We start from the raw sequence: 24512 nt of genomic DNA, 5'->3' as shown, positions 1-24512 counted from the left end.
TTACGGTAAATTTACTAACAAGTAAGTTTTGATTTCTTTTATAACGATTTTATAAGTTTGGTTATGATACGAAAAGCGGTTGTTTATAAAATGTTTTATGCAGGAACGACACTGTCGATCCGTTGGCCACGTGTGATTTCGCTGGACCTTTCACATTTGGACCGTATGATAATACCGCAGAAGTAACCTTTGGTGAACAATTGAACAGTTTTAAAAACCCTTTCGTCTTTAACATCACACACGCCTGGCGTGGGGTGGAAATGCGCATCCGCATCAATGAGATGGAGCGTGGCAGCTTCCTTGGAGCTAATACGGCAAAAGGACCGGTAATAGATAATTTCACATACTACTTTAACAGCCGTCCATCCGGAGGCATGCTGCGCTTACGGATGACCGGTTCCACAGCGGCCAACACCAGGTATGGCGAAATGCATTCTTATCATGCGCGCTTAAAATTTATTGGCTTAAATACAGTTCCACACATACAAATTTGTTATACGTCTAAAGACGTCTGTTCTTAATCTGTTGGTACTTTCATTAATAAACAACGCCACCACCTGCACCGGGCATATAAATTGTCAGTTGTTTGCATGCCGATATGTATCATAATGTGCAAGTCACATAGTATTTTAATATCTGTATTAATATTTTTATTTAATATTCGTTTCTCTTATTTATTAGTTTATTTAGTGAAACTGAAAATTTTCTAATTCAAAGTGGTTTGACAATTTCAGCCTGCAACTGGAATCTCGAATTCAGTGCATGCCCCATTACTACGACTCGGAATGTTCCACATACTGTGTGCCGCGTCCAGACGACCACTTCACATGCGATTCCCGAACCGGACAAATTGTCTGTGAACCGGGCTGGACCGGCGACTTCTGTAATGCAAAGATGCTGTCGGAGAATCTCAATATTCATCCTTTAACATTTGGCTCGCAAACCGATGACGTGGTGGCATACGAAATGGAGGTGACCAACAGCAGCGAGCCCATCGGCGACGCACTGCCAACTACCGGCAACGTCACATTAACTGCCGAAACACTCCACACGGATCCCGATGGCGGCATCAATCCTATACACGTTCAGGTGGTACAAATGGAAGGTACGACCATCCACGAAGAAGAAGGCCATGAACCGTATTTTGAAAAGCATTCCAGCAATGTATCGGCCGAAGCCGTCACCAGCGGCGGGATTGCCACTGTCCATCCAACACCGTATTCGACAGTGTGGCCGTTAACGGTGTCGCTGCTCATGGGCAGCTTGACTTACCTGGCGACAACATCGCCGTCAACGGAAAGCTCGACCACCGAAAAAAAGACCACGGTTACGTCGACGTCGGACAATGTGACGCACGTTCCAGCAACAACGTTACCTGTTATCACAGATTTAGAGACCAGCTCCTCCTCCCCAATCGAAACGACTGCTGCCACTATATCATTGGCCGAAAATCATACAGTAACCGAAACTGTTCTAACGACACCGAGCCTTCCCGATGTACATACTTCCATTGATTTTGTTCCTGTAACGGAAACAACTATCTCCTCTGAGACTGTTGCACCAACTGCTTTGTCCGAAAATGAACAGTTTGGCAAAGTCAAAGATTTCGACGAACTGGAGATTGTGGAGCTTTCGACGGTTGCCGGTCCGTCAGCAGTCACTGACTCCAGCGCGTATGACATTGTGCAGATCGTGTACGCTACTCAACCTGAAACCCCGGTAATGTTTTCCGCTCCAGGTTTGTTTTTCGAATGAATGTTCACGATAATTTTTAAAACCTCACAGGTTACTGAACCGGTGCTTATTAAAGAATCCGTGACAACCGGCGCTCCAACAGGAACCACACTTGTTAGTACTATCACGACCGGCACCTCCGAACCCTCGCAGACAACAGGATCTACGACAACTGACACCACAAGAGCAGGAACAGACCATCCGAGCCCAGAAATGACTGGCCCACATTTGCTGAATAACCTGAACGGAACTGTACTGACTACCAGCATTCCACCGGAAACAATTCTGCCGGAAATCTCAGCTGCAACACACAGCACTGACGCGGTAGTGGAATCTAGCGCAGTTACGGATTCACCGGCCACGACAGCCCATGGCCAGAAGGTCAGCGATTCGCAATCCAGTTCGCCCACACCTTTTTTCACTGCAGATCGTAATAATACGACACTCGGGCCAAAGCATGCGAACTCGCTGACAGAAAGTCGTAAGTTATACTTTTATTGTAAGTACAATATAGGTACTAGACAAGCGATCCAGAATACCCGCCACGCTTTGCCAGAGTTTCTGTGTACAGTAATAGATTTAACTACTCCAGAATAATAAATACAATGTTTTTTGTCAAGGTGTCGCTTTCGTTCATTATGATGTACCACTTGGAACCGGACTGACGGCGAGCTCCATTCACGATAGTTCATTCCTGGACAAACTGAACTGGACCATCTACCAGGTAGCCCGCGAGCGGCTTCAGGAGCGCAGCGAAACCAACGGGACCACTGCCGCTTTGACGACATCTGTAGAGCTGACCGGTCTGTCAATGTGAGTGAATTTTGACTATTGCAATTTCAGATCGTGCAGAATTTTGAAAAAGTGACTGTGATCTTGTAGCTCCAACCAATCTATGCAACCAACTATTACCGTGTACGCCTTAGCCAATCAAACCGCCGTCTTCACTCCATCGGAGTTCCGCGTCATAATTCAAGCTGCGCTGCACTTGCTGGACGCCCACAATGCGGCTACGTTGTATGCAGTAAGTTTGTCACTAACATTGCCATCCTTAATTCTACCGTGCGTAAACCTAATAACAAAAATTTTGTTGAAACATTTTATAATGAACAATTACAAACAAATCAGTCCGTCTGGTGCGCAGGTTTGCGTTTTCGTAATTCATAGTGTAGGCACCCGTCTTCGGTAGAGGCCGAAAAAATGTTGAAACGAAAGGTCATCGCACCGGTCACAACCCGTAATTGATTGTTTTGTTGCAGGGATATATTCCGCATTCCCCGGGTATAATTATGTTCATAGCGGCACTCTGCGTTATCGTCGTAATACTTTTGGGGATTGTAATCATCCTAGCTAGAAGTTCCCATTCACGGTATCGGTTGGATAGTCCTTTCTCCGACGGACCCCCTTCGACTTCGCACAACTGCAGCCTGATGGTATCGGCCTTCGACAATCCCATGTTTCAGGACAGTAGTTCCGAACTGTGTCCGGCTGACGATATCGTTTCCCTGCAACCTTCCACATGCGCGGTGACGGACAATGCCGCGTCCAGTGAACGTGTATACAGTACCGTCCGCTCTTCGGATCTGTCGCACAGATCAGGAAGTCATCCGTCCATTGCACGCATCCGGACGACCAGCACATTTAAGCAGCTTACTAATGGCGGGACTTTGTAACGATATTTCCCATTGCAATAGGTCCACCATCCTGGGATTTTTCATTGTTGATTGAGTATCTACAATTTCTATATTCGCTTCAATAAATTTTTCTACTTATAATCATTGTGGCTTGTTTCCTTTGAAAGGTTACCGAAAACTGCTGATATGCACGGCACTTGGCTCGAGCACTGAATTGTAAGCAAGTTTGTTTTTATATTACTCTTTTGGCCTCTCTTACCAGATTTATAGTAATTATTTGCATTTCACATGTTGATGTGGGTATACCAATGTACTCCTAAACCACGTAAATTTCATAAAACACAATGACTTCGTAAAATGGATGCCTGTAATAAACAGAGTGTTTACGATAACGGGTTCGGTAAGAGGTGATTGTCTGTAACGACGGCTTTCTTTGGCTTACATCAAATGTGCTGTCGTGCAACGCCGCAAATACTTCAACTTGTAGCAAAAATCAAATCGCAAATTTAACATCAGTTTCTCACTGCAATATTTGATTTGTACAACAAAGGCAAACAAAATTCAACGAGCCACAACAAACAAAGATTTCATAAATACAAAAACTCTTAACCGAAACTTTCCGAGAATACCTCCACAGCAAATCCAGCTCAGCATCCCGCGGTGCATGAAAGACAGACAAGTCCAAGGACACGTTAGTCTAAAACCAGCTAAACTGCCGTAACAATCACAATCTGCATCTGAGCATCAGTTCATAACCACATCCACACCAACATTACACTGTAGTATGCCCATCACCTTATGCTGTGCTCATCTTCGTACAATACTTCACGCAAAATACTGATCGCTTTTCTGGCTTGTGGAAAACTGCCGTTGTGCCGCCGGCTTCCCGCCAAAATTGTCACCCCTGAAAGACGCTTTCATGGGTGCTCCCCGTTCAAAGTTTTTCGGCGTGACCGGTTCGCTCGGGACGAAGGCCTGCGTTTCCGGGTAGTCGTCATGGTCAATGTCATGATCTTTGCTCTCCCGTTCGGTATGTGATGGCCCGGCGGGATGGCATACGTATTCAGCTGGACTGGTTGCCGCTCCATGTAGGGCGCCATGGGATACTGCGGGGCTTCGTTGTGCGGATTACTTTTCCGCTTTTGGCGATATGTGACAATCGAAAGTGTTAAAATGGTACCAGCCAGGAATGATAGAACGCATCCGACAATCAAATATCCCGTATAACCCAGGGAGCCGTAAGCAGCGGCTTGGTTGATGGAGCTGGCAGTCTCTATATTGTTCTCATCTATATGTTATTCGTTCAGAATTAGCACACGTAGCATTGCTGTTTTACAAAAGGTCACTCTTCTGTAAAATAACATATCGTACTCACCATACAATTTGCACACTCTGGCCTCAACTGTCGATTCCCCATGGCGACACGCCTTGCTATCTTTTATGCAGATCCGATGTCTGGACTGTTCGTTATTCGTGCACGGTGACCAATCGGACCAGCATCCCCATGAAGTGTCCTCGGTGGCTAAAGTAAGAAATTTGCTGATCAGGACGACTGAATCAGGCAAAACCACACTATTTACATCCAAGCAAATTACCACTTGGATACCCTACCTTGTTGTTCAAATGCTGGACAAGGACGTTGTTCAGCACCTTTACAATCATAAAAACGCTCCTGTACTCCGATATGGTTGCACTCCATCCAGGGGCTCCAGGAAGCTTCCACACGGGCATCGTATACACTGTAGAACAAAAGAAATTTACCATTTCTCGACAGATTCGTCGACAAAAAGCACCACAATATCCATGCAATAAGGGAGATAAAAACTTCAAAACATGGCAAAAACTTTTAAAAATAGTTTCTCGATTACCGGCCAGTGTGACACGCTCGGGCATTTGGACATTCTCGTTTGTTATGCTTCAAATTGACTTCCAGTTCGGTTCCATTCATAACCGCCACACATTGAAACCGATGTTCATCAAACGCTTCGGCCGATCCTTTGCGAGGATCACTAATCCATATGGACCAGCTACCAATCTTTGTCATGGGTGGACAGTCTTCCACGTTGCAGTCTTTGCTTTCCACCTGGGGTCCATCGCACTTCCCCGTGGGTGACCCTAACATACAGGATCGTGTACGCCGCTGCGTTCCGCGTCCACAAGAGCGTGAACATTCGCTCCACGGACCCCAATCCTGAAATCGCGCCCCCGACATCACCGGCGCCGCCAATGGTACAGCCATGCGCAGATCGGCTTTTGCCTCGGATTCGCCCACATTACACGATCTGCTGTCCAGTGCACTGCCTTCGCAGTCGTTACCGCCAAATTGTGGTAGAGGATTTGTACAGCTGCGGGTACGATTTTGCTGGCAGCGGTTGGCCCGTGAACATTCACTCCACGGGGAATAATCTGTCCATCCACCGTGCCGCGTACAGTTGGTCATTTGGAACTGTCTTGCATGACACCGACTGCCGATGCATTTTCTTGACCGGCACTGACACGATTCATGGCTGCCATCCTCTTTAAACGGATACCACGCCTGCTCGTCCCATGCCGGAAAGATCGTATTACTGTGGCATTTGTCCAGACGGGAACGCGTCCATCCGGTATTGTGTTGCTTGTCACCTTCCGGTTGGGCTCGACACATCTGGCGGAGACATCCCAGCCGCAATGTGGATCACCCGAGTCGATACAGGATCTGCACGGAGAAAAAAGAGCATAACACGTTTTTTCTACACGTCCATACGCACGATGAAAACCACAGGTGGTCTTAGTTTACCTTTCGTTAGAGTGCTCATACAAGCGTGATTACTCAACCGAATAACCCGTTGAGATGTCCCAATAATCAGCGCTTACTGCTTGGTTAACAGCTTCATCGTTAAAATACTCTCAAGTGGCTTAAATAAACTGGTCCATGCTGCCACGATACAGGCTCGCCCGGAACAGATGTAACTGATGGCATTTGAATTTTGAGCTGGAACGAGATCGAAAATCGGATACGGCAAGATGCTGATGCAACGGGCTATGGCCCATGGGGAGCTACAGCTGGGCTAATTGGACTGATGATATTAACTGCCTACCAGCTCACGTTCGCGCATATTATGCGTTTTGTTCAATCAACCTTTCCGCTGTTCATGTTCTTTGGTTTCCAGTGTTGCCGCCCGACAGCGCGATGGTTTATCGAATTTATCGCGCTGATTAACCACTCACCATGAACTACGGCCATTTACCGGTACATTTCATTCTGAACGCGCATGAAGCGATTATGGAGAGACACATTGCATCTTCACACACAACTGCATCTTAACACAAACTTTATCTGTATTTTTTTCGACTGCATCACCTAATAGGATACGATGACCAACATGGTAATGAAGGCAAAAGTTATTTAACAAAAAAAGTATGCAATGATTTCAAAATGCCTTAACATAATAAAAAGCAATACGAATATTCCACATGAAATTCAATTTTATCTGCGCCTTTGCGGGGAACATTTAAAGAGAACACTGGGTTAAAAAGTTTTGCCAAAGTAGTACAATATCACAATTTTGAAGCTTAACATGCAGCAACAGTAAGGTCGTGCTAGCACTGCTCATGATCCATCAATTAGTCCCATGGAATCGGGCGGCTATCCAGAAAAACCGCCGGAACTAGCGTCGATATGTGGCGACAAATCATGGCGGTATTCCAGTACCAAAGTCACTGAGAAGGCTTTGCCAGTCTTTTTGAACAATTCTTTCAAAGCGGATCGCTGGTTAGGTTCTTGCGTTGACTACAGACGATTGACCAAGAGAATTATCACAGCCGAAATTCATTCGCCAGTGTCATAGTTAGTGGCTTGAAAAAAAAACTTTGATCTTACTATTTTGTTAATTTCCCGGATAAAGTCACCCTTGTAAACGGCAATCTGCATATCCATGACATCCGAAATTACAATCCATTTCGTACCGTCAGTCCCAGGGAACTTCTTGCAATTGAACCCGAACCCATAATCTCGCGTGTTTTCTACTGTAACTGTTCTCCTGTGTATGGTCGACAAATCCTCGTCGCAAAGATAATTACAATATGGACACGTTGGCTGCAAATGCATACAAGTAAGCTTAAAAAATACGATTCTCAATACTCCTTTACTTCAAATGGCATTTCCTGGCTTTCTGCGTATTCTTCTAACGCCCGTTGAGCTCTGGATGCTAGAATGGCATTTTGATCGGATCCGCGTCCATTTTCACGTTTTGCTAGAAAAGAAATAAAAGTAATTAGAAACCCAGAAAAGCGCGCCACCATAATTGTAATATTCAGATTATGTCGCTTACAAATTCTTCCGTTAGCTGTCACATTTTCCTGTGAGCACAAAATAAATTAGGCTGTGATGAAAATATCGATAACATAAGCAGAAGGTTCGTATCTTTGTTTAAGCAACTTCTTGAAAATCAACATATAACAGTGATTTTTAACGTATTAAGCTGAATCTCAAACTGAGGTTAATTTTCTTGGAAAACGACGCAGAGATTTCTGTAAGTAAGTCAATCTGCCCTGCGACAAACTGGAAAGAGCAAGTACTATAAAATTTTCATCATCCAGATAAAATAACCTAATGTACTTCGAATTACAGGAAATAGCAGCTGTTAATGCTTACCTCAACTTTAGACGAAAACAAGATACAGAAATACATAACAATAAGACCCGTGAAAAATCCGAAAAAGTACCATGCGACCCTTTCCACCTGAAAACAAATTCAATATTTGAAACGAATCGACTTATGGATCGAAAATACGGGCAGTCTGCTAGCCAGCAACTACTGGCACATGCATCAATATTAATTCTAGCCGTCAGTTCTCAGTCAAATCATGTTAGCCTGACAAAAGATTTGCCAAGCACTAGAACTTAATTTCTGAAATTAAGTGTTATGTTCTTACGATCGTCGCTTTGGGATCTGAGACGTTGGGAACATAATAATTTTTTCCCGGAAGAGGGCACGTGTCATTTCGGATAGCGCAAGTATCCGTTGGTAGCATAGGAAGGGAACCCACAGCAAAGTTCAACATCCACAGGAGAAAAAAGCACAACAGGATGCCTTTAAACGGCTGACCTGCCCGACTTATTTCCAGCGTAATGTGTATACGACGGCGCTTAGTATCCACCCGACGACTGTCGTCTCCTGCCGGCCTGTTAGAGCTCGGCGCTTCAGATGAGGCGGGATTTTCGCCATTCTCAGCGGGTTTCTTGGCCCGAGCTCGGGGTACCTTTATGCCCTAACACATTGCGGAAAAATGTGAAGAACCCGATAATAACATGGCGACAGACTTTCTTACATCCACTTTTCGATCTTTTAATTCTTTGGCTTTCTCAAACTTCGCAATAGTGGCAGTATCAACAACTGGCTCAACCCGTGTCCCGTACACAGAAGGGAGCGTATCTGCGTAGCTCGCAACAGCTCCTCGTCCTTTCTGGCCTTTAGCCCTGGCCGCTACCCTGCCAGCAGGTTTTTTGGTAGGTGACACAAAGGCTTCTTCAGCTTCCACTTTCTACAGCAAGAAACCCTAATCAAACTACAATAATCATGAAGAAAATCGGAAATGTATACTTCCAGACGGGATTCGAACTCGTCCAAATCACCCGTGTACAAATCCGAGGGTGTTTTCATCCGAAGAGCTGATAACTCTTTATTCTTTAATAATAACAAAGCGTCAGAACTGCAATACCCGAAGGAATCCAAGCGCAAACACTACATTAGTACATTCAAGTGATCCTTGATAATTTGCATTACCTCATCATCCCGTCTCTCTATGAGATCCATAAATCGTTCATTCGTTAAACTCCAAAGAGGCATTTTAAGAATGTAGTCAAAATCTGATCCGGCTTCTGCTTCATCCGTTTTCTTCTTGACATCATCGTCATCCGCGGTAGGAGTTTCGTATTCCGGCAATCCAAATTTCTTTTTCCAAGTCTTGGCCGGATCCGAGTCATAAGGTGGCTGAGCTTTCTTTAATTTATTGATAAAGTCTTTCTTTTTGACGTTCTCTGTCAGTATAAAAAAGAACGAATTATATAAAAGAGGACTAAACAGGACTGCCAGTTTTACCTATTGTAATTTTCCCGTTAATTTTCTCGTCGATAAACCGGGCTTGATTCTCAAGGTTCAAAGCCTCAGCCGACAGACGCGCCACGAGAAAATCTTTTCTTTTTCCATAGAATGTCATTCGAACTTCAAAAAACTCACGCAAGATGTCGCTGACATTATCGTATTTGCGAATCACTCCATTGGAATCGAACAGAACCTGAAGCAAGCAGGCCACATGAACTGAACCCACACTTCAACAAGCAACACATCTAATTGTAAGTACAGATATATTACTCAGAAGGAAATTCGAAGTAGGCAAGTTGTACGAATCCATGAAATGTAAAAATCAAGATCGTAAGTTTTAGGACTTTTGACACACATTCTACACAAAAGAGACTGCCGAAAAAAAATGCCGGTAATGTAGTAATTAATGCAAAGATCCTTCGCACCTACCATACTGCTCATAGAGATGGTCTGCTGGAGTTTAAATGTCTTATGAAATCCTTCCCTTTGGAATTCCACAAACTTCTGCCCTGACATTCGAATCACGAAACGGACGGTAGTATCCGTATGGTACTCCTTGTAATCTCTGCATGTAAAACGTCGGAATAGCCGTGCTTGTATAAACACAAAAACCATATATACGAGTAAGTACATATGGACTTACTGAATCTGGGGAGGCTTTCCTTTACCATCTTTGGATTCAGAGCCTAAAAGCAAAGGCTCAACAACCACTTCTTTGTAGTTTTGAGTCCAAGTCCGAATAGGCAGTTCCGTTATTTCAATCGAATTCTCCTGATCATGAACTGCCACTTCCCCGTTAGTTAAGTAACGAGTTGAATCTACTGGCAAAATTTCACCGTGATATCCTTTGTACCATGGTTTCTGCAACAATGTTGATGATCAAAGATATGTGCACAGTTAGCTAAAAAGTTTGCATGTAAACTTGAAAGCATTTACCGTTGGTTTTATTTCATCTCCACGGATCAAAGCTCTTAAATTCGCGACAATATCCAGTGGATTATAATTCGGAATTTTCGTCATCCATCCGGTTCCAATTCCCTCGGCGCCATTCATTGACACCATAGGCACAACGGGAATATACCACTCTGGCTCAATTTTCTGGTTATCTTCGTTTAAATAATTTAACAGCGGATCATCGTGCGGATGGAATACGGCTCTGGCCATATGACTGTTATCCAAACGACACTCTGACATTAATATTGACGCGAAGATGGATAACCACGAAATACCTCAAATTGGTGAAGATGTATCGAGCACTGGCAGCATCCTTTCCACCAAGCAGTCGAGTACCGAACTGTCCGAGTGGCAGGAGGAGATTGATGTTGTTCGACCCAACAAAATTTTGAGCCAATCCAACAATTGTTGACATAAGTGACTGCTACCAAAAATAATACAAACTGATAAAAAATCCCAAAACAGTTCGTGCATGAGATTTACTTCGCCATGATGGTAAGCGGACTTTTCAGCGACGGAACCGACTAACTGGGCCACCTTCGCTTCACCTTTTTTCTTCCGCGTGAAACACGTAAAAAGCACTTTCCGCTGGCCAGGCTTCAAACCTGAATGCAGGTGTAATTATCCCGCAAATAAGTGAATTGATAGCAAGCACATAAGATATATTCATGGGATCCTGTCAAGTCGGATTTCTCACCATCAACAAGCGAAGCGATGGATCGCTCATTATCCATGTTACTAAACAGAATCAGCTCCTCGTCCACGAACTTTCTAAACGTCACAGACTTTGTGGTTTTCGTGTAGAGGTAGACCTGCGTAAAACAATACCGATCACGAAAAGGAAACTATATGCGTAGTAACACGACAGTGCGCTTTTGCTAACCTCGCCAAGACCCTCCAGTCTGCGCTGCTTACGTTCTTCCATTCCTTTCGTCAGCCAATCTTTCCTGGCATCTGCTTTATTTTTCGCAAACGCCTAACGAAAAGTAAATTTAGGCATAAGTACGACAAACAAAATTATCAAATATAACAGAAAAATACCCGGGTATTTTACAGTAAACAGCTAATACGTAATTAAAATAAAACGATGAACCGACGGTTTACCAAATCAACAGCATCGTCGTCGTCCTTTCCACCGTATCGGAACGCAATCCGATGCCGCGTAATGTTTGTAAAGTACTCTTTGGCTTCCTCTGAGGTACTAGTACCCAATCCTTTATAATATTTGATCTTGTATTTTTTCAACTCACTCTCCGTGAGATTCGCTTTCCATTCTTCCAGTTCTGGTAGGCTGTAAAAGCATTCCCTTACGTTCCCCTTGATCGCCTAAAACAATAACAGTGAGTCTTACGCTCCGTACGGTACTGCGGACTCGCGTCAAAGTGACCAGAATATCCATTCGCAAAAGAGTAGAGTGCTAAATTCTTCAAGAAAAACATGTCTTAAAAGACTAAGCCATAGAGGTAAAACTCCAAAGTATACTCGAACTGAAAGACAAAAACAAAGTTTCACTGTCACACCTGAAATGGTTTAATCTCTGCACCGCTCTTGTTCTTTTCCTTGATGACCTCGTTCATTGCCTTGGTAATCTGGTCAGTGATGTATTCCACATGGCGCCCACCCTGAATACTTCACCAATTTACAATGAATCAGAACAACACATTAGGAAATAATTCTACAAAACTGTTAAAAAAATCTATCGATTACCTTTGTAGTAGCGATGCTGTTGACGAAGCTGACTTGACTAAATCCAGTGTCGCTCGAAGTGACCGCAAACTCCCACCTTTCGTTAGCCTTCTCAGTTACAACTTTCAAGGGATTTCCCATTTCGTCGGAGTTATTGGCCGTATATAGCTCAACATACTGCTTGAAATTAGAGATCTAAAAAAAGGACAAACAGAAGGGAATACAGCAATTAAACCAAGTGACATCGATCAACTCCGATGAGGGTATGTGGTTCAGGGAAAACTGATGTTAGCCTAGAGTAGATCTACTTAGGGATTCACTCTTTTTAGTTTATGACCAGGGAGAGACGGCAACATCTACTTATTGGAAGGCTTATTATGAATTTCACATAAACCTGACTAACTGCAGTACTAACCACTGGCAACAAGAAATACGTACTAAATGAACGGACGACCCACCCGGTTAAAACACATTCTACAGACTGGTTTGGGAAAACCGTCAGTAACAAAAATCGAGGAATATTACGCATTTCGTAATTCGTATAATGTACGCGTACCGGTAGCTTCTCTCCCTTGAGGTACACTTTAACGCCTCCACTGGTTCCAGCAACATCGTACGCTCGCCTTGATAACAGGTCCACAGTGTCCTTTTCCAGTACTGCCATTTTGAATTTGCTGAGATCGGGCTCGAAAGTGACTTTGGTGTAATCTTCGCCACTGAACGAATCCACTTTTGGCTCACCTGCCTTTCCCATATTTTTCGACCATTCCTGCAATATTGAAATAAACATAGACAAAAACACAAGGTAATCGTAATCATTTCTAGCGCAAGGCGAGTTTGAATCAGAACATAACGGTATAAATAATTACAAACAAAATTTCGGTTACGGTAAATCCAACGCAATACCTGCTTGAATTTCTTCTTGTACTCCTTCGAAGCGGTTTCCACAACGAATCTATTACTGAAGATATTGCACAGCTTGGCTCCGTATCCATTTCGTCCGCCGGTCACTTTCTTCTCGTCGTCATCATAATTGGACCAAGTCAGCAAATGACCGAAGATCATTGTGGGAACTAACATTTTTTCTTCTTTATGTTCCACGACCGGAATACCGTGCCCGTTATTCCAAACAGAGATCTGGTTCTGCTCTCTATAAAACCAAAAAACCCCAAATAAGAACCAATCACTGTTTCGAGTTCCTGCGTTAAATCGCAAACTTGAAACTTACGCGTCAATGCCAACCTTGATCATGGACATTTTTGGATCGCGCTGCTTGTTATCCGCCGCATTTACCAATATCTCGTCGAAAATTTTGTACAGTCCGGGAACGAATTTTATTTCGCGAAAAACCATCTTCTTCTCCTCGGTATCGTAGACCCACATCTTTTGCGACACGAGTTCCGTCGAGCCAATGTATGTATCGGGACGAATGAGAATGTGCTCCAGCTGCGATTTCTTCTGGTAGATCTTCTTAATGGCTTTCTTCTCTTTGGGGGTGCGGGCCATCTTTGTTGGTTGATTGTCAGTATCTCCTTCATCTTCGGATGATGCTGCAGCCTTCTTCTTTTTGGTAGCCTTAGTCTTCTTTGGAGAACCTGAACCACCAGGAACGTACTCGTCCTCCTCTGACGACATGACCGTTAACGAATCGCTGCACTTGAACTCAAACACAGGGATCAGACATCCATAACAGAAAAAGTTCTAGTAGAAGAAAAACGTCCAGACGTTTTGTGCAGGAAAAACTAACCGCTAGCCAAACGAAACAGGGAGGAATGACAACAATATCCGTAAATTACCGCCTTAAAATTTCATCACAATGATAACAAACCGAGAACCAAAACTAAACGCAAATAAAAAGTGCAGCACTGCAGATGCATGGCTGCAAGCCTCATGCCTCATGGCTAGTAATGTATATGTAAGGCTTCCCTACTGAGAAGGCAGTAAGGTGCAAGTTGGTGCACTATTGTGCATCTCTACTGTCAGTATGTTGCGCTCGTGAAACTCATCACTGATTTTGATTCTCAGAATCTGCAATCCGTTTGCGTGAGAAATGAAACCTTGGACTCCGTAAACTAAAATTGCAGTTGGGCTTTCCCGCTTTCCCGTTTCTAGCACTACGTCCAAATAATGTCATGTCAAGAATCAAGGGCTTCTTAAATTTGAGGCGAAAAGTCCGAAGGATTTTGAAGAAGCACTGGTTTCTGTCAGTTATTATACCATTCCTTATTGGTGTATCCGTAGCGTTCATTCAGACGGATTGTCAAGCAAGCGGATCGAATTGTTATTATTTCAGATTAGGTTGCTATGGAGGTTTGGGCATAGTTTTGTTCATTCTGTTCGTGGACCTCTGCGTCTGCATCTATCAATTTCGCCGGGGCACTCCCATAGAAGACGACAAGGAAGACGGAGGTTTCAAAGAGCGTACGGTAATACGTCGGCGAAGTACCTTTGCGAACCTTGCCCAGCGGCGGCGGGGTTTGCCTCCGGCATAATCAGGTTGGTGTTCTAATGGGTTACAGTTGGTTATTACTGTACTTGTTATTTGTGTCAGTTTGTGAATTGTAATATTCCAAAAATAGTTTAATCTGACATTCTGACCAGAAAAGAGTCTGCTCTTACATTTTTCTCTTTCCTTGTTTTACTCTAGTTAATTGTTTCCGCTTCCAGTTTGAGCCAGTGATGTAAACAATTTGACTGACTGTTGGTTGTGCATCTGCTCATTCCTGTTGATATCGCACAATTTACACCCAAGGTTTTTCCCTGACAGTGTATCGCGGAGTAAATTTCGGATTGCTTTCCTAAATCGGTAAACATTCCGCATCTTCCGCGACTCCAGGCCGCTGGCATATTCCGTCGATTATCCATTAAAAAATTGCTGCGACGAAGGGGCATTATGCGAATCGATGTAGCAACTTCCAGAACCACGATGTCTGAAGAAGGTAAAATTTTCATAACTCATGTTAATTTGGTCTTAAAATACACTGTATCAGACCGTACCTTTCAGCCGCTGGAATCCCAGAGTTTGTGTTGTAGACGATATCCCCGGAAAAGTGCGCGAAATCCATGCACTGCTGGCCAGTGCCAACTCTGCGAACACAGAGCGACTGCGCCAGATGGCCGTTCTACCAGGCGGACTTTTGACGAATAAAATTCGTCAGCAAGCGTGGCCTAAAATTCTGGATATCACTCCCTTTGCAAAACATGACGAACCAAGTACGACAGTCCGCTTCAATTGATCTTGTTACAGTGTCTAAATTATGCGGTGTCTAATTCGTAATTTTTGTGAAGTGTTTAAAAGAGCTATTTTTTGTAAATTTTTGGTTGGTATTTTGTTAGTTATTGGTTTCTGCTTAGAATTAGTTACTAAAATTTCTATGGGTTTTCGCAGCCGAAGAGGACATGAAGGAGCACCGAGATGCGCGTGTTGTGGACTTGGATGTCGAGAGACTGCTCAAAAGATATCCGCCTGATTTGGATGCGGAAGTCCGCGATGAAATGCAGGATGTGTTGAAGCGTGTCATTATGAGGACATTGCACGGAACAGACTATCATTACTACAAAGGATTCCGTGACATCGCCATTACCGTGCATTTGGTGCTTCGCGATGGGAACCGTAAGTTTTATCAGATTTATAACCGATGCGCTTTCTTGTATTTTTATTTAACAACTTAACTGTGGTCGTACCAGTTCACATGCGGCATGGAATAATTTTCAGCTGCTTCTGCAATAATAACGGTGTATTATGCAGTACTTTTACCATGGACATATGGATAATATTATAAGTATTGTTGGATGTGTGTGTTTCGGGAAGTGTAGAACTACTTATCATTAGTAATAACTACTAATAAGTACTACTTAGTGTTAAAATTTGCTCGTTGTTACACAGCTTGAATTACTTAGTGTTTTTGCTTTGTAGTGACGGTTGCCGTTCTTCGAAAACTGTGCCAGACTCATTTCCGCGTTTTCATGACGCCGACGTTATTAGATACGGTTACTATGCTGCAGTTCATTTATCCACTGATCCGCAGATGTAACCCCCATCTCCATGATTTTTTAACACCGTAGGTCGTTGCCTTTATGGCTCTATCTGAAAGCTTGCAGATGATAATTTTTGGAATTCCTGTGTTATGGGTATTATTGGTTCGATGTGTACTGTATCACCAAATTTGCATGGATAGTTACTTGTACCGTGTGTTTGTATTATTATTTTTTTAATTAGTCATGGACTCATGGTGCAGGCTGCTTTGGGGTCACGCGTGACTTACAGTGTGGATGCGTAATGGTGGTTGTGTGACGTACGATCGCTTTACGGAACGTTTTTTTAAATTTTGTGTTTTTCAGTCGACCGTAAAAATTATGAGCAACCTAGCAGGTGTTAAATATTAGATATTAATGGCAGGGTTGAGCGTTAATATTTTTATTCAATCGCTAAGCTTGTATTTCAGAAAATCCAGTGCACAATTGAATATGTGTGCTTATTTGTTTGTATTGGTATATTTACGGATAATTATAATCATCCTTTTAACCGTTCTGACGTTTTTTAGGTCAGACATTGGCACAATGTTTGCTTTGCCATGGCTTATTACTTGGTACAGTCACAACATACAAGAAAATGTTCCCCTAACATTGGTTGTTCGCCTGTGCGATCTGTTTATTGCCTCCGATCCACACATGCCGATTTACTTGGGCGCTGCTGTGAGTTTCATGCTAAGCACGTGAAGGATTTAATCAGTTTAAAAGGATTTTCTTAAAACAGATAGTGAACAGCCTGTCGCATCGGATCCTGTCGTTGCCTGAGGATCAGGCCGAAGTTCACGGATTTCTCAATTATCTCCCCACCACTCTATCATGGGAAACGTTAATCAAAGACGCCCGGGATCTTTACCTTCAATTCCCTCCTGCCACGATTGCCCCGGAGGCTGAACGTGTACCGTACGTATCTGCTATCTGGGCTTTCGTAATGGCCGATTCTGCTTAAAGTCCAGGGCTGATTAGATGCTATTATCGTGATTACAGAACAATTGTTGAACCCTTATTGCTGCTTTTAAATTCTGAAAATATCGTTCTGCTGCATTTTCATGGAGTGGAGTGCTTTTACGACAGTGCACGACAGTTTTTTACGACAGTTTATTGATTAACTTTAAATTAATTCAAAAAGTTCGCTCGCTGTGATTCTTTTATAGAAAGCGTAAACATGGATTTCTTAAATTTTGTAACATATTTCTTTTAGAATTTGATCCATTTCGGCGATGGAAGTTTTTTTTTGTAGATTTGCCTTTATATTTTATTTTCCAGTACAGTAACGTTTTCGTTCGTTTTGGTTAGACAGCTTCAGGAAGAGGCTCGCGAAAACAAATTTACAAGACCAACGAAAAAGCCACCGGTGATCGCACCTCAACATGACCGTTTGTAAATGAAATTTGGTATGGCAGCCGGCATTGGTGTTGTTATTGTGGCGGTACTCATTGCCCGATACTATTCTCGCTCTTCCATTCCGACCCGGCTTCCGATGGCCAAAAGTTGGCCAGTCCTCCCAATGATTTGTGATGGTGATTTTTGTACAGAAATGAGCAAGAGAGATTTCCTGTTTTTCGTTTAACCTCGCGTGTGAAATTTTCTTAACCAGTTTTGTCAGATCATTTATGAGATTTGTTTGGCCATTCATTCGTGCTATGGTTTGGCTTAATAGTAGACAATTTTCGTACCTGAACGTGGTTATGATGTATGTGTTTGACAATTATGTGTTTACACGAAAATTGAAGAAGGAAGAGATTTCGGAGCATGCTATGTGATTTGTCAGAGCGTTGAATGGTACACACTGCACAGTGTGCGCAGAGCATTCCTGACAAGCTGGAGGTAGACACTAGACAGGGTACTTGAGCGATCTGCTGCTGCCTTTCCCAGCCGTATTTCCACGTCGTCGTTGTTTTCTTCGTCGTTTCGTCTGTGCGCCGCGCCATAGAGGAAAGGGAAAGTGAAAGCTGTTATGGCCATCTCTTTAAGCGTTATCTTGTTTGAAATGGTCAAATTGGCAACGCCCACTGGTCAGTCCGGTCGGTGTTTAAGTGCTGCAGGAGAAGTTCCATTGTAAACGCCGATAATTGTAGTCATTTTAGTGTTCAAGAAAACTAACTTTCCCACGAAGATTGCAATTGGCATCGGTCTGCTGTGCATGTATAATTTCTGGATGCCGTTGATAAAAGATTCTAGTGTGTCGCAAACATGTATTCCCTAATTTTTCTTGCGTACTACTTACTTCTTGGAGCTCATGGGCAAATTATGCCACGCACTACGCATGAAAATGAAATCGTCGCAACATTAACTATTATTATTATTATTACGGCACAAGAGCAGACAACCCCGAAGGGACTTCGAGTCTGGTCGAACAAAAACAATTTTCCGCTAACAAAAATGTTTAGGAGAGTTTAACAGATCTGAGTAGAAATTTGAAAGAAGGTACAGAACTGGCTTCGAGAATTTTAGGATTAACAGCAAGAAGTTTATCAAGAAGACGCTTTAGCCGCATTTCCATAGTCCACCCTCCGATAACTTTCTTTGCCCGCGTAACATCGATCCGGGCCGGCTTCCGCAAGTTGTAGCGCGTGGTGTTATCTTTTACTTGGATCATGTCCAGGAGGTAGGCCGGAAGCGGAAGCGGGAACTGATCTTTGTTCCAGAACTTGAACAACCACACCGCATCGCTCTGCCGCCATCGGTCGAATATGTGAGGAATACCCAGCTTCTGATACAGTTCCGGAGTAACCGGCATCTTGTAATCAGTGATGGTTTTCAGAGCTTTACGTTGTAGTCCGGCTAGCTTGTCGCGCTCAGTCGAAGACGCTGCAGACCATACCGGCGACTGGTGTGCGATATGGCAACCGAAGCAGGCGTGATAGAGACCTTTGCGCTGTGACATGCTGAGCCCTTGCTGTGCCCGTTTAATCATGGCAATGCCAAAATTCCCTTTCCGCTGTACCTTTCTGAACTGCTCATTCCACTTCAGGTGATTATCAATTTCGACACCAAGATATCGTACACATTTCGCTATGCCAATTACCGACCCATTAATGACAACTTCCGGATCCGGTTCTGTATTTCGGTCAGAACATAAATACATCGCTTGGCATTTCTTTGGGTTTACCTGCAACAAATTTTCTTCCAGTGCTTGGCCGACGCGCACTAGTCCACTGTTCAATTTCGCGTACGATTTGTTAAATTTTCTAATACTCGGCATATGATGTCTGACGGGCAAAGATGCGACTCGGGATGGTTTTCGTCCAACAAATGTGATCCCCATTTCACCGTCTGCTTTACTACCACCGATGCGACCTGGTTAGTCACAAATACTGCACTACAATTACTACAATAACTTGCAATCGCCAGGGTTTAAGTATGATTTAGATTAGGAAAATGAGAGTACTAAAAAATTGAACCGGTTTCCTATGCGAAGGGTTACAATCTATATTCTTATTAGCTCAAGCCAGTCGCTTCACAAGTTTGTAACAAAAACGGGATTAATTACAACAGAAAAATTTCACTTAAATTGTCTGTTCCATCGATAGTGCCAAGAACAGAAACTGCATTGCCTCTTTGAATTTCAATCGATAGACGCTGGCGTAAGAATTCGTGAATTAGTTTCCTATTAGTAGTATGTACTATTAGCAATAGTCTTCCCAACTGCCATAGAAGGAAAGTAATTTGTTTGATCACATTTTTGTTCAGTTCAAATTAATTTTAACATGTATTAAAGCTGCACTGCTAATTTCCTGTAATGACTGCCAAGAAACATTTGCTTACCGGCACACTGCCGCACTCACAAAACAACACTACACAGGACGCACTCTGTGCAGCCTGTCTGGTTGTTTCAAAATCCTATTTTCGACAATATCTTATGGTAAATTAAATAAGTTTTGATTTCTTTTGTATTGGTTTTATAACATGTAAAGACTGGGGATAGTGTTTATTATACGAAAAGTGGTTGTTAACCATAAAATGTTTTATGCAGGAACGACACTGTTGATCCGTTGGCCACGTGTGATTTCGCTGGACCTTTCACATTTGGACCGTATGATAATACCGCAGAAGTAACCTTCGGTGAACAACTGAACACTCTTAAAAACCCTTTCGTCTTTAACATCACACACGCCTGGCGTGGGGTGGAAATGCGCATCCGCATCAATGAGAGGGAGCGTGGCAGTTTCCTTGGAGCTAATACGGCAAAAGGACCGGTAATAGGATTAGAAAGCTCACGTACTGATAGTACTGCCTAGCGCTCCTTGAAGTTGATTTTATCGTCTATACTCAAATGATATGAAGAATGGATTTGAAAATGAGGGGTGAGCTAAATTATTATTTGAGGTAATAAAATGATTACTATTTGAGGCGCCTATTAACGAAATAGAAATAGCCACCAAAGTTATAAAAAATCGCCGTTTGATTACGCTCCGTTGTGGTGAATGTGAACCCTTCGTCCAATTTAAAGCATTATATTGACAGACAGACCAACAACTTACTGCATGCCATGGAGATAGACAACACTTATTTATTACATGCAAATACATAAATAACAGATGCTGCGTTGTAAAAGTTAACTATTTGTCGAAAATAAAGTTTGCTGAATCGCCCCAAAGGGTTGTTGAATCGCCCGGCGAAGAACAATGGACACGGAACCAGAGTTGCGCATCCGGATCCACTGTTGGATCCGGGTTTGCCGAATCGCCCTACGTACCATAGAAAATAACTTTGGTGGCTATTCTCAATCGATACAACAAAATCATCTTACATATTCAGATGTTTATTTTTAGTGTGTTTAAAAATTTATTTACAATGACATATTAGATTTAAAGCTAAAATATTCATTACAGGCTATTTAACTTCACATACATACTTCTTCAACAGCCTCCATCCGGAGGCATGCTGCGCTTACGGATGACCGGTTCCACAGCGGCCAACACCAGGTATGGCGAAATGCATTCTTATCATGCGCGCTTAAAAATTATTGGCTTAAATACAGTTCCACACATACAAATTTATTATAAAAGTACGTCTAAACACGTCTATTCTTAATCTATTGGTACTTTCATTAATAAACAACGCCACCACCTGCACCGGGCATATAATTTGTCAGTTGTTTGCATGCCGATATGTATCAATGTAGTATCATAATGTGCAAGTTACATAGTATTTTAATATCTATATTAATATTTTTATTTATTATTTGTTTCTTTTATTTATTAGTTTATTTAGTGAAACTGAAAATTTTTTTAATTCATAGTGGTTTGACAATTTCAGCCTGCAACTGGAATCTCGAATTCAGTGCCTGCCCCATTACTACGATTCGGAATGTTCCACATATTGTGTGCCGCGTCCAGACGACCATTTCACATGCGACTCCCGAACCGGACAAAGTGTCTGTGAACCGGGCTGGACCGGCGACTTCTGTAATGCAAAGATGCTGTCGGAGAATCTCAACATTCATCCTTTAACGTTTGGCTCGCAAACCGATGACGTGGTGGCATACGAAATGGAGGTGACCAACAGCAGCGAGCCCATCGGCGACGCACTGCCAACTACCGGCAACATCACATTGGCCGCCGAAACACTTCACACGGATCCCGATGGCGGTATCAATCCTATACACGTTCAGGTGGTACGAATGGAAGGCACGACCATCCACGAAGAAGAAGGTCATGAACCGTATTTTGAAAAGCATTCCAGCAATGTATCGGCCGAAGCCGTCACCAGCGGCGGGATGGCCACTGTCCATCCAACACCGTCTTCGACAGTGTGGCCGTTAACCGTATCGCTACTTATGGGCAGCTTGACTTACCTGGCGACAACGTCCCCGTCTACCGAAAGCTCGACCACCGAAAAAAAGACCACGGTTACGTCAACGTCGGACAATGCGACGCACGTCCCAGCAACAACGTTATCTGCACTTGCAGATTTGGAGACCGGCTCCTCCTCCACAAGCGAAGCGACTGCTGCCGTTATATCATTGGCCGAAAATCATACAGTAACTGAAAATAGTATAGCGATACCAAACCTTCTTATTGTACAAACTTCCGTCAACCTTACCACTGTAACGGAAACAACTGTCTCCTCCAAAACTGGTGCACCAACTGCATTGTCCGAAAAGGAACAATTTGGCAAAGTCAAAGATTTCGACGAATTGGAGATTGTGGAGCTTTCGACGGTTGCCGGTCCGTCAACAGTCACTGACTCCAGCGCGTATGACATTGTGCAGATCGTGTACGCTACTCAACCTGAAACCCCGGTAATGTTTTCCGCTCCAGGTTTGTTTTTCGAATGAATGTTCACGATAATTTTTAAAACCTCACAGGTTACTGAACCGGTGCTTATTAAAGAATCCGTGACAACCGGCGCTCCAACAGGAACCACACTTGTTAGTACTATCACGACCGGCACCTCCGAACCCTCGCAGACAACAGGATCTACGACAACTGACACCACAAGAGCAGGAACAGACCATCCGAGCCCAGAAATGACTGGCCCACATTTGCTGAATAACCTGAACGGAACTGTACTGACTACCAGCATTCCACCGGAAACAATTTTGCCGGAAATCTCAGCTGCAACACACAGCACTGACACGATAGAGGAAGCCAGCGCAGTAACAGTTTCACCGGTGACGACAGGCCATCCCCAGAAGGTCAGCGATTCGTAGTCCAGTTCGTCCACATCTTTTTTAACTGCAGATCATAATAATACGACACTCGGGCCAAAGCATGCGAACTCGCTGACAGAAAGTCGTAAGTTGTACTTTTATTGCACATATACTAAACAAGCGACCCAGAATACCCGCCACGCTTTGCCAGAGTCTCTGGGTACAGCATCCGATTTAAGACTCCAGGATAATAAATACAATGTTTTTCGTCAAGGTGTCGCTTTTGTTCATTATGATGTACCGCTTGGAACGGGACTGACGGCGAGCTCCATTCACGATAGTTCATTCCTGGACAAACTGAACTGGACCATCTACCAGGTAGCCCGCGAGCGGCTTCAAGAGCGCAGCGAAACCAGCGGAACCACTGCGGCTTTGACGACATCTGTAGAGCTGACCGGTCTGTCAATGTGAGTGAATTTTGACTATTGCAATTTCAGATCGTGCAGAATTTTGAAAAAGTGACTGTGATCTTGTAGCTCCAACCAATCTATGCAACCAACTATTACCGTGTACGCCTTAGCCAATCAAACCGCCGTCTTCACTCCATCGGAGTTCCGCGTCATAATTCAAGCTGCGCTGCACTTGCTGGACGCCCACAATGCGGCTACGTTGTATGCAGTAAGTTTGTCACTAACATTGCCATCCTTAATTCTACCGTGCGTAAACCTAATAACAAAATTTTGTTGAAACATTTTATAATGAACAATTACAAACAAATCAGTCCGTCTGGTGCGCAGGTTTGCGTTTTCGTAATTCATAGTGTAGGCACCCGTCTTCGGTAGAGGCCGAAAAAATGTTGAAACGAAAGGTCATCGCACCGGTCACAACCCGTAATTGATTGTTTTGTTGCAGGGATATATTCCGCATTCCCCGGGTATAATTATGTTCATAGCGGCACTCTGCGTTATCGTCGTAATACTTTTGGGGATTGTAATCATCCTAGCTAGAAGTTCCCATTCACGGTATCGGTTGGATAGTCCTTTCTCCGACGGACCCCCTTCGACTTCGCACAACTGCAGCCTGATGGTATCGGCCTTCGACAATCCCATGTTTCAGGACAGTAGTTCCGAACTGTGTCCGGCTGACGATATCGTTTCCCTGCAACCTTCCACATGCGCGGTGACGGACAATGCCGCGTCCAGTGAACGTGTATACAGTACCGTCCGCTCTTCGGATCTGTCGCACAGATCAGGAAGTCATCCGCCCATTGCACGCATCCGGACGACCAGCACATTTAAGCAGCTTACTAATGGCGGGACTTTGTAACGATATTTCCCATTGCAATAGGTCCACCATCCTAAGATTTTTCATTGTTGATTAAGTATCTACAATTTCTATATTCGCTTCAATAAATTTTTCTACTTATAATCATTGTGGCTTGTTTCCTTTGAAAGGTTACCGAAAACTGTTAATATGCACGGCACTTGGCTCGAGCACTGAATTGCAAACAAATTTGTTTTTATATTACTCTTTTGGCCTCTCTTACCAGATTTATAGTAATTATTTGCATTTCACACGTTGATGTGGGTATACCAATGTACTCCTAAACCACGTAAATTTCATAAAACACAATGACTTCGTAAAATGGATGCCTGTAATAAACAGAGTGTTTACGATAACGGGTTCGGTAAGAGGTGATTGTCTGTAACGACGGCTTTCTTTGGCTTACATCAAATGTGCTGTCGTGCAACGCCGCAAATACTTCAACTCGTTGCAGATATCATATCGCAAATTT

At 43.4% G+C, this 24512-nt stretch overlaps 5 protein-coding genes across 10 annotated transcripts; 3 read left to right on the top strand and 2 right to left on the bottom strand.

Moving 5' to 3' along the window:
- The first annotated feature begins 894 nt into the window (after positions 1–894).
- Positions 895–3407, top strand: LOC129591394 (mucin-2-like). Its single transcript, XM_055487033.1, has 5 exons — positions 895–1719; positions 1786–2164; positions 2355–2547; positions 2617–2758; positions 2994–3407. The coding sequence occupies exons 1-5, from the start codon at positions 895–897 to the stop codon at positions 3405–3407; spliced, it is 1953 nt and encodes a 650-aa protein (XP_055343008.1).
- Positions 3408–4028: 621 nt separating this feature from the next.
- On the bottom strand, positions 4029–5916 carry LOC129591335 (semaphorin-5A-like). Of its 2 annotated transcripts, none has more exons than XM_055486961.1 (4): positions 5237–5916; positions 4980–5107; positions 4744–4890; positions 4029–4641 (listed from the first exon to the last, which is right to left on the bottom strand). In XM_055486961.1, the coding sequence occupies exons 1-4, from the start codon at positions 5806–5808 to the stop codon at positions 4286–4288; spliced, it is 1203 nt and encodes a 400-aa protein (XP_055342936.1). In that variant the 5' UTR covers positions 5809–5916; the 3' UTR covers positions 4029–4285. The 2 variants fall into 2 exon arrangements, with proteins under 2 accessions (XP_055342936.1, XP_055342935.1); XM_055486960.1 differs by having other exon boundaries at positions 4031–4656; positions 5237–5908.
- A 752-nt stretch (positions 5917–6668) lies between these two features.
- On the bottom strand, positions 6669–14327 carry LOC129591333 (DNA topoisomerase 2-alpha-like). Of its 3 annotated transcripts, none has more exons than XM_055486956.1 (23): positions 13319–14327; positions 12997–13240; positions 12647–12859; positions 12112–12285; positions 11925–12026; positions 11509–11730; positions 11288–11380; positions 11102–11216; positions 10888–11009; positions 10680–10825; positions 10387–10618; positions 10094–10311; positions 9880–10015; positions 9448–9643; positions 9133–9386; positions 8950–9033; positions 8678–8890; positions 8282–8617; positions 8002–8088; positions 7679–7706; positions 7497–7600; positions 7228–7443; positions 6669–7137 (listed from the first exon to the last, which is right to left on the bottom strand). In XM_055486956.1, the coding sequence occupies exons 1-23, from the start codon at positions 13723–13725 to the stop codon at positions 6994–6996; spliced, it is 4086 nt and encodes a 1361-aa protein (XP_055342931.1). In that variant the 5' UTR covers positions 13726–14327; the 3' UTR covers positions 6669–6993. The 3 variants fall into 3 exon arrangements, with proteins under 3 accessions (XP_055342931.1, XP_055342929.1, XP_055342930.1); XM_055486954.1 differs by having other exon boundaries at positions 10680–10828; positions 13319–14326; XM_055486955.1 differs by having other exon boundaries at positions 8678–8891; positions 8954–9033; positions 10680–10828; positions 13319–14326.
- LOC129591336 (TBC1 domain family member 20-like) lies at positions 14099–17862 on the top strand. Of its 3 annotated transcripts, none has more exons than XM_055486963.1 (8): positions 14099–14586; positions 14858–15029; positions 15124–15303; positions 15479–15703; positions 16007–16151; positions 16635–16785; positions 16847–17022; positions 17420–17862. In XM_055486963.1, exons 2-8 carry the CDS (start codon positions 14984–14986, stop codon positions 17475–17477), a joined length of 981 nt encoding a protein of 326 aa, XP_055342938.1. In that variant the 5' UTR covers positions 14099–14586; positions 14858–14983; the 3' UTR covers positions 17478–17862. The 3 variants fall into 3 exon arrangements, with proteins under 3 accessions (XP_055342938.1, XP_055342937.1, XP_055342939.1); XM_055486962.1 differs by having other exon boundaries at positions 14100–14586; positions 17416–17862; XM_055486964.1 differs by having other exon boundaries at positions 14100–14586; positions 15095–15303; positions 17416–17862.
- A 1295-nt stretch (positions 17863–19157) lies between these two features.
- LOC129591392 (uncharacterized) lies at positions 19158–24043 on the top strand. The gene is made up of 9 exons (XM_055487032.1): positions 19158–19181; positions 19274–19422; positions 19925–19984; positions 20096–20318; positions 20989–21047; positions 21382–22385; positions 22809–23184; positions 23254–23395; positions 23630–24043. The coding sequence occupies exons 1-9, from the start codon at positions 19158–19160 to the stop codon at positions 24041–24043; spliced, it is 2451 nt and encodes an 816-aa protein (XP_055343007.1).
- Positions 24044–24512: the final 469 nt, after the last annotated feature.

The sequence above is a fragment of the Paramacrobiotus metropolitanus genome, unplaced genomic scaffold (genome assembly GCF_019649055.1).
Source record: "Paramacrobiotus metropolitanus isolate TYO unplaced genomic scaffold, Prichtersi_v1.0 Parri_scaffold0000045, whole genome shotgun sequence".
Classification (NCBI taxonomy): domain Eukaryota; kingdom Metazoa; phylum Tardigrada; class Eutardigrada; order Parachela; family Macrobiotidae; genus Paramacrobiotus; species Paramacrobiotus metropolitanus.
Note: the sequence above shows the minus strand (reverse complement) of the source record. Positions and strands in the feature narration are given on the sequence as shown.